The sequence below is a fragment of the Tupaia chinensis genome, unplaced genomic scaffold, assembly GCF_000334495.1.
Source record: "Tupaia chinensis unplaced genomic scaffold, TupChi_1.0 Scaffold000157_1, whole genome shotgun sequence".
Taxonomy (NCBI): Eukaryota; Metazoa; Chordata; class Mammalia; order Scandentia; family Tupaiidae; genus Tupaia; species Tupaia belangeri.
This window is the reverse complement of record NW_006159628.1, coordinates 1,030,383-1,040,335: the sequence shown is the minus strand read 5'-3', so window position 1 is coordinate 1,040,335 and position 9,953 is coordinate 1,030,383. Positions and strand designations below refer to the sequence as shown.

At 37.4% G+C, this 9,953-nt stretch overlaps 1 protein-coding gene across 1 annotated transcript in view; it reads left to right on the top strand.

Moving 5' to 3' along the window:
* Positions 1 to 87: 87 nt before the first annotated feature.
* CHODL (chondrolectin) overlaps positions 88 to 9,953 on the top strand; it is a 31,800-nt gene continuing 21,934 nt past the window's right edge. The window contains exon 1 of the mRNA XM_006145595.2: positions 88 to 166. Coding sequence (XP_006145657.1) covers positions 88 to 166 — 79 coding nt within the window. The remainder of the gene's footprint in view (positions 167 to 9,953) is intronic.

Here is a 9,953-nt window from a genome sequence, read left to right as displayed (position 1 = left end):
GCGGGAGTGGGCCCAGGCGCTGCGCCCCGAGCAGAAGCCACCTTCACTCCACGCGACACCTGCTGCTGCTGCTGCGGCGGCGCTGCGATGAGCCGCGTGGTCGCGGTGCTGCTGGGCGCCGCGCTGCTCTGCGCCCATGGAGCCTTCTGCCGCCGGGTGGTCAGCGGTGAGTCAGGGGCGCCGGCCAAGCAGACAAGCGCCGAGGGAACGTGGGGCACTGAGAGTCAGCCGGTCTTTTGGTTGAGGCTCTGGGTGGGGTGGTAGTGGGAGAATGTTTGGAAACCTGTAGAGATGGGGGGCAAGGAGGAGGGAGCAGAAATAGATCATATTATTCTCTGCCCCCCCCCCCCAAACACGCACAGAAAAGTTAAAAAAAATTTTTTTTTTTGAAGTCCTTTGCTCGGCGCAGGTGGAGCGAGCCTCAGCTTCCTCATGAGAAGTTCAGCGGTTTTCAGGAGTGATTCTCATTATCTTTGTAACCGAGTTGACCACAAAATAGGGTTGGGCACCTGCAAAAGGGATGGAGTTGGGGAAGAAGCGCACGAAGTGACTGGGAACAACCTCTGGAGAAATGCCACTCCCTGTTGGCCTGGCTGGACTGGCCTTGCTTCTCCAGTCCCAGCACCTAGTTCCCTGGGAAGACTCCTGACTCCAGACTGGTTCGCTCCAGGTCACTCACAGATGTACGCAGCAGCCTTTGTTCTCAGAAGGGCTGACAAAGACCTGGGGACTGGTCATTATGCGAAGACGCCTTCCCTTTGCATACCTCCCCCCAAATTGGGGACTTCTCAGGAAATAAAGTCAGCTGGTGTTGGGCTGAGGCATACATGGTAATGACCTCAAGTTCTTGCAGAGTAGGTCTGCAATGAGGTTTTCCACTTATTGCCAAGGGACGGATCAAAATTGGCAACCTTCCTGGTGTTTTCTCCTGAGTTTCCTTTTTCAGCTTTTCCTGCCCATTTGCTGAACAGTTTATTTTGCATCCACCCACCCTTACTTTTTTGGGAAGATCTCTTAAAAACGATGTTGCTTCTCAATGGAAATGAGTGGAAATAGTGCTTTTTGTGAAAACTGAATATCAATTCCCTTATCAAAAAAAAATCTCTTGGATGTATTTGGGCATGTTTTAAAGGTGAAAAATATTTAAACCAAAAAAACATGATCAGTTCTTTTTACAGTTTGTGTATCTGTACATCAGGTGTCACTAGATGTGGAGCTAGATGACAGATGACAGCAACTCAATCACTTGTGAAGCCAGACCTTTAGAAATTGGCATATTAAGCTTAATTGTTACTGATCTTCCCTTCAGCAATTTGTTGATGTTCTACATCTTCAGAATATATTTCTTAAAGGTGTGGCTATCAGTCACTATCCACTAATTTTTTTAGGGTGTTACAGAGCTGTGACATTAGATCTTCTCTTCCCTAATTTAACTATGAAGTAAAAGTGCAGTATATGTACCCATCTGGTTGTGTGAATTACACAATTACACATGACTGCTTTGTGTTTATCAGAATTACTCAAGCAAACAAATGAGCAGCAGACATCAGGCTTAGAACATAAGGTATTTTTTAAACAGAAATGGTTGACTTAATGCCTTTTTGGTAAAATCTTACTTATTGGTCTTAAAATTTTCAGAGAACAAAGGTATCTGAAGTAAAAATAGAACTTTAAAAACTCTTGATGAAAAGTTTGTGTTCTGTTAGTACATGAACTGTCTCAAACCTTTTGCTGTATTTTCCTACTAAATATTTATAGGCATCTTGTAGGTGACATCTGGAAAATTTCTAATTAACTGAACATGATCTATTTGATTTAGTATAAATGATGATGTTTACTTGATATTTAAACAAATTAGTTATGTTTTTCTTATGAATAATTTAATTGTCTGGTCATAAATTACACTGAAATTTAACCATCTGTAAATTGATTTGTGATTTTTATCCTTTGAAGGCTAATTTTTTAAAAGATGCATTTCAGCCATAATGGCCTTATGGGCACAGAGGCCTAAAGCCTAACATTTCTGAAGCAATAAGTCTTCATGTGTCTAATATCTATCTGCCGATGTGAAGTTTTGAATAGTGACCCAACTTTTTCATGGCTCTAGGGACTATTTACCTAATCTGTATGTAAGTGTCTTAGCCTCTTTGAGGATATTATTCAGAACATACTGACAACACATGGAAAATATTTTCTGGTTATTAAGGTGAAATACAACAATTTAAAACTTCTATGTAGTATGCCTAAATAATCATTTACCCAATGGAGAAAAAAAGACACTCGCAAAATAATTCTCCATAAAAATTCTCTTTCTTTTAATATTTTAAAATATTCAATAAGAAATGTCCCAAAACTTTAAATATACTACCTTCTTGAAAATTTCAGAGCATTGTTTAAAAATAAGGTGAAAATATTTTAGCAGAGATTACCATCATAATATCTAATCCATAAGATTTAATAGCATCTAGCAGAAATTAGAAACTACTTTTATAAGCTAGTGGCCATGCTTTTCTTTTTTTAAGTTTATTTATTTCATGAGAAAGAGAGAAAAAGAGGGCAGGAAGGGGAGGTAAGAGAGAGAGAGAGAGAGAGAGAGAGAGAGAGAGAGAGAGAAATGCAGCACCCCTGATGGTTTCAATGCCTCAATCCACACCCAGCTTGAGCCAGCCCTGTATCATTGGCACGTGCATGCCCAGTACACTTAGGGAGATCTACAGACGCAAACGGACAACCTTCCCATGTGGGTCAGCATTGAAGAGCTTTGTCTTTTACTGGTGCGCCACCACCGGCCCACCCCACACTTCTGATGCATGGGTATGTAACAAAAATATGTAACCATGTTGATAGTAATCAAAGAATATTTACTGAGTTTATGATGCTATATTGGGCATTAATTTTAGGATCTTGAACTGTTACTGATTTACTACATGCAGATATATAAAAATAATCTATGGGATGAGAAGTATTTAATTTTTAAAGTGATTGGTGTATAATGACATCTTTAGAACAGAAGTAAGAGGATTTTACTTATGGTGATATGAATAAATATGAAAAAGAATGGTTCAAAATTTAGGATTCTAAATTGGGAGGATATGTTTAAAGAGCAATATTTTTATGTGTTTTAAGTACTGTGTTTCTTTTTCATTGTTTTCTCTGTTTCTTTGTAGTCTCTGTAGCAGTGAACAAACCCCAATGTATTCACACTTCTTCAAAATTTCACTAGGTGAATTTTGTGGTACCTCCAAATTTCCCCAGAACACTTTAATATGTCTTAGCTTAACCTTATTAAAACTGGCATGGATTTTATTTAGATGACTGGGTGATTTAAAAACCTGTCATTTATTTATTTGTTTGTTTGTTTGTTATTGGGTGCATGCATTTGCATAAGAAAGAGAGACAGAGAGAAAGCACTTTCGAGAGAAGGGAGGATGACCACACCACAGTCCCTTTTTCATTCTCCTCTTGGCATATTGGAAATGAATGTACACATGGCTAGAGTGTTTAACAAGTCACTGGATCTGGGACTTGAACTATGATGTTGGCTATGTGAAATCCAGCCACCTTAACCACCACATCACCTGGCTGGCCCAAGAGATCTCTTTTCTTACCATATAGATACCATAGAATCCTGTGAATTCATGGATGGTGATCAGGAACCTAAAGATTAATGTAAGAGCAAAGGGGATACAAGAAAAACTGCAGAGCATATCCCAGCCTATGAACCTATTTCATGACATCATCAAAAGCATAAAGTGATGATGGTGCAGTTTTCAAAGATGCAATTACTTTAAGTATCTCTTGAGCAAGATAGGAACAAATTAATCTTATTACTTAGTCATTTATGAACTACCCATTTATCATTGCCATTATTCCTTAACTGCTTTTAGTCATCATTTTATGATTTTTTTATAATTTCTTCTGAAGATGGCAATATCTGCTACTTTGATATTAGAAAAGAGACAGTATTTTACATAAAGGAGCCCAACTGGGAATCCAGCTGATGCTTCCACCCATAATTCTTATTATTTACAACAGTATTCCCATAGAAGTGGGTGGATGTGTACCACTGTGAGGTGAAATAGTTTCCTTCATTGTTTTAACACTCTGCTGATTATATAAAAGCCTGACAACTAAAATTATGGCCCCTGTAATTGAAAAAATGGTCAATTGGGGCTTACGTTGTCTTATCTGTAAAAATATAAGACCCAAATTTTTGAAAACATCATTGAAAACGTGTATTCTGAAATTCTGAGATAGAAGGTTCTCTGGTATTAACTATAAATATTCAGCAGTAAAATATTCAAACATGGGAACCAGCAGTTAGCATAATGGCTATGTTGCTGGACTCCCACGTAGTCGACCTTGGTTCATGTCCTGGACCCGGTGGCTTAAAACTCACGCTGGGCGCATGTGCGCGCGTGCCCAAGATCCCAAGAGGAGAATGGAGGGGAAGGGATTGCAGCGTGACCATCCCCCCCTGGGGGGTGATTTCTCACTTTCTGTCTCTATGTCTCTCTCTGTCTGTCTGGCGAGCGCACACGCCCTATAGCGAAAACCTCTCAAAAAAAAAAAAATCCAAACATGCTAGAAACAAGCTCTAAATGTACAACCTCCTGTGTATATTAGTCACCCAGTTATCAATAACTGGCCAATGCTAGTGATTATAACATAGGTAACATGTGTAGTGCATATATTCATTCATCTCTTTGTTCATGAAATATTTCTCCATTATATTGTATTTGAGACATATTTGGAGGAGGCATAGAAATTTGGGTAAAAGCATGGACTATGGAGCAAACTAGACTGGTTTCAAACTCCAGCTTTAGACCTTTTGAGTTGTGTAAACTTGGACTAATTACTAACTTTTTCACTATCCCTTTTGTCTCATTTTAAGAATTGGATGAGGGGCCAGCAGGTGGCATGGTGGTTAGGGGCACTGGTCTTCCACATGGCTGACCATGGTTTGGATCCTGGATCTGCTGGACCTGGTGGCTTGCTTTCTCTCTTTCTCTCTTTGCCTCTCTGATCAAGTCAAATTAAAATAAATATATAAATAATGTTAAATAAAAATAATTATTTAAAAAAGACTCTTTCTAAAAAAATGGGATGAGAGGGACCGGCAGGTGACATGGTAGATAAGATGCTAGATTCCCAAGTGGTCCAATGTCTTTGGGTTTCTTTTGCATACCCAAAATACCAAGAAGGAAATGAAGGAGAAGGGTTTGCATAATGTCCATATTTCCTAGGGGATGATTTCCTCACCTTCCCTCTCTCTGTTTCTGTCTCTTTCTGGTGAGCATTCACATCTTATGGCGAAACTCTTAAAAAAAAAAAAAGTAATAAGAACACCTCCGTCACAAGACTGCTGGGAATATTTTTTCCATCTGTTACCAGGAGAGATCGTGTCTTCCTAATTTACCCATAGGCATGAGTTGTGTGAGAAGTGAGGTCCTACATTCCAAATTATTCATGAATGTCAGATCATTATTATTGTCATTATGTCCATTGAACTAATAGTCACCCTCACTTTTTAGGTAAGAAAACTGAGACCAGAAAAGTTTAGGTTACCCCACATACCCACAATTCAGGTGTAGAGCTAGGATTTAAGGCTACATACTTTTGATTAGATGTATGAACTCCTAAGTCACATGGTACTTGATTTAAAATTTATTATTATTCTGCACGCTCTCTCTCTTTTTTGTTTTAGAGAGATTTTTGCTATAGGGTGCCTGCAATTGCTAGAGACACACAAAGAGACAGAAAGAGAAACAACCCCCTACAGGGGATGGTCACATTACAATGCCTTCTCTTCCATTCTCCTCTTGGGATTTTGGATGCACACACACATGCCTGGCATAAGAGTTATATCTCCAGACGTGAACCACCATCAGCCTTGTGGGAGTCTGTCACTTTAACCACTGTGTCATCTGCTGACCCTTTTGATCTCTTTTTTAAATATTAAATTTAAAAAAGTGAGTCTCAGGACCAGCAGGTCACAGTGGTTAAGGAGCTGAACTCCCAGATGGCTGTCAGTGGTTGGAGCTCTGGACCCGGTGGCTTGAAAACATGCCAGATGTATGTGCCTGTACACCCAAAAACCCAAGGAGGAGAATGGAAGAGAAGGGATTTTGGCATAATCATCTTCCTAGGGGATGATTTCACACTTTCTCTCTCTCTGTCTCTCTTTTTGTTTCTCTCTGGTGAGCACATAAAAGGCTTTAAAAAAAAGTGAATTTCATCTTCTTAGAAACTTTGTGATATTTCTCAGCTGGAGAAGAAAGACTTGGTGCCACCACCATCCATGCAATGATCCCAAACTACAAGTTTGATTTTGTGTATCAGTGTAAGAGAAAGGATTCCAGCTATACTGAACTATGCAGTTAAGTGCATTATGTACTAGCTGTTGAAACATAAACGTTTAGTTTAATACATCTTTTTTGTGAATAAGAAAAATCCCTAAGAAGTTGGCATAATATTGAACACTGAAAGCAGAGCACTTATGATCAATAGCATTCTCTTTTGGGTTCAGAAGTAATAGCATTGCTATCAGAGGTCATGCTGCAGCATATAGTGTAGTATCAACATGTTTTTTTTTTTTTTTTGAGAGGTTTTTGCTATAGGGCACGTGCACTTGCCAGACAGAGAGAGACAGAGAGACAGAAAGTGAGAAATCACCCCCCAGGGGGGATGGCCATACTAAAATCCCTTCTCCTCCATTCTCCTCTTGGGATCTTGGGCATGCACGCACACGCGCCTGGCGTGAGTTTTAAGCCACCAGGTCCGGGACGCAAATCGTGGTTGACTACATGGGAGTCCAGCGACATAGCCACTACACTAACTGCTGGTTCCAGTATCAACATATTTATCAGCATCATTTTGAAGTAAGGAGGAATTATAAAAAAGAAAAGTTACTGTGTGGAATTCTAATAAGATGTCCAAAATTCAGTCACTCTGGTTTGGGGAATATTTACTATGTAGATGCTCTTCTCTACAACTTTTTTGTTTTTTCAACAACTGAGGTAGATAGTAAGTAGAATGTTATGAAATATAATATTTCTTCTATGTTTTTATTGAGAGATATGGTATAAATTCCATACTCATCTAATATTGGCCATATAGGATAATACTGTAAGACATAAAAAATTTCATTACTTTCACAAGTAACTGAGCACTAAACTCACAAAGAAAAAACACATATAAGCAAAATAAAACTAATCAATGATCCTTCTTATTCAGGAAGAAAAGGCAAACTGTGATTTCATCAGTTTGGCCTTGCTTTTACATCATTGCCTAAAGCATGTAAATAAGGAATTTTCTTGACTAAGAAAAAAAGACAAAATTAACTATGGAAATATAGCAGAACTGTAAGTATGACAGTGATAACAATGTTTATTTTAGTAGGCAATATGAAGAATTATCTTTCAATAGAAGTGTGTATGCATATGTGTATAGTTGTGTTTGTGGGTATAAAACCTATAGGGGTGATTATTTCTTTTGATGGTTCTATAAAAGTTCAGTGCAGAAAAAAAATATTTAAATACTTTTAGATTTAAACATAATTAAGCTCCTGGAACACACCCAGAATGTGTTAACAAAAACAGGTAGAAGATGTCTTCAAAAAGTTCATGGAAAATATATATTATCAAAAATGTATACATTGATCTCAAAAGTGTGCCAAAACTCATATTTTAATTGCCCTTTTCCACTCACTTTTTGAAGTCCACTTGTATTATATGAGACTTCGTATTTTTCAATATGCTTGTAGAAATCTCAGTGGAAAAGTCAACAATCAAATGCTGTTTTCATTTACAGATGCCAAGTGACATTTACTAATTTATGGTTAGTATAAATGTAACCTTAGCATAATAAAAACTGCTATTTTGTTTTCAGAGTACTTATCTGTCCTATAAAATGTGGATGGAAGATTATATCTAAATGTAATGTTAAGAAGTAAAAGACAGGGAAACTTCCCATGTAATCTCACACAATGAGAATGTGGGTAATTGTAATTGTTCTCTAGGAAGATTATCCATTACAGAAGTGGGAAAGTTACTTCCAGATCTGCATTAACAGAACTTTTTCTGGGAATTAGGACAACATTTGTTTCCCAGCTGTTGGGGCTTCGCTGAGAGAGCAGCCAAGTGTGCTCAGCCGAACGGTGGTGAGAAGTTCAGTTGCTGCTCCTTCTGCTGATTTTACTGCAACTTGGACCAAAGTTACACAATAAGGTGGAAATCTGTAGTGAAATAGAATTCCATATAAAGAAATGCACAATGTCAGCTTTAACTGATTGTATATAAACCATAAAAAAAATTGTGAAATGTGTCTATAATTTCCTGAAAACTGCGATACTAAGTTTGAATTGCTAGTGACTTTACACTTGAAAATCTGTAGACACAGCTGATAGTCAGTACACTGTAGAGTTAATGCATCTGTTCCATTTGCTGATTGGCTGCTGTCCTCATCCCCTGAGAATCCCTTGTGCTGTCCAGCCATCATGGTACCACTCTCTCATCTAGGACCTGTGGCTCATTCTGCTACCTACAACCAAAGACAGATTGCTTAGCACAGAATGCTAAGGCTGACTATTATCCAAGGCCTGCCCAAGACTATTACTTATTTTAAATATAATCCCTTTCCACAGACTTTTTCTTATTATTATTTCTCTATAAACTAACATAGTGGTGTTAGGAATTTTCGCATTATGCTTTAAGCTCTCAAGCATTTAATTAGAAGTGTTACCTTAATTTTATCAACAAGTTAATTTTCATCACCAGTTTATAGAAGGTTTATTTGCCTATTTCTCTGATGAGAGAGAGAGAGAGACAGAATGAGAGGGATAGGGACACTTACCCCAGGAGACAAACCCAGGACCTTTTTCATTAGGTCTCATTGTGATAACATTGTACCACCTCCTGGCCTAAATCCTCACCATTTTTGTGTCCTTACAGTGGATAAATCAGTGCTGCATTTATTTTTTCATTTATTAAAGATAATGAACAATGACTTATAGCATACAAATCATACACAGGTAGCCCCTGACTGTGTGCTGGTTTTGTTACACATAAGTAATTTTTCACTCATTTCAATTTCTGGTATTCTGTTTTTTGTTTTGTTCTTGCAAAATAATTTCATTGGACTCATTTAACATTTCAAAGTGCTGGAATCAAATCTAAGATGGAAAGTTCTTAGAGCAAAAACTTGCACAACTTGAAAACTCAAGGGAATATAGTTAAGATACATTTGGAAACTTAGAGATATGTAAAGAATGTAATAAATGAAAAAAATGGAAACACAGCTTACTTCTAAAATAGAGGCATAAAAATATATGTTTAATGACATTGTAACACTATCATTAGGAGAAGTATTTTAAACAATGTAGTCATTAAACACCTAAAAATATATTAGAAAAAAATTTAAAATAATACATTAATTGTATTAGAGTCAACCATTGCAACTTTCATGATTATTTCTCAAAGACTACAGTTAGACTTTTAAATTCATTTCCTGTAGGCATTGATACTAATGTTATTTTTCTAAGTTGAATTACTTTACACTAAGAAATTAAGGCATAGTTTTACTGTTTTCTTATGAGTCATCTGCATAAACATTATTCTTGTTGGGATTAAAGACCTCCTTTCTACATAGTTAATGAGAAAACTAACACTTTTTTTTAAGTTTTTTTTTTTTTTTTTTTTTTTTTAAACACTGGTCTTCCACATGGCTGACCATGGTTTGGATCCTGGATCTGCTGGACCTGGTGGCTTGCTTTCTCTCTTTCTCTCTTTGCCTCTCTGATCAAGTCAAATTAAAATAAATATATAAATAATGTTAAATAAAAATAATTATTTAAAAAAGACTCTTTCTAAAAAAATGGGATGAGAGGGACCGGCAGGTGACATGGTAGATAAGATGCTAGATTCCCAAGTGGTCCAATGTCTTTGGGTTTCTTT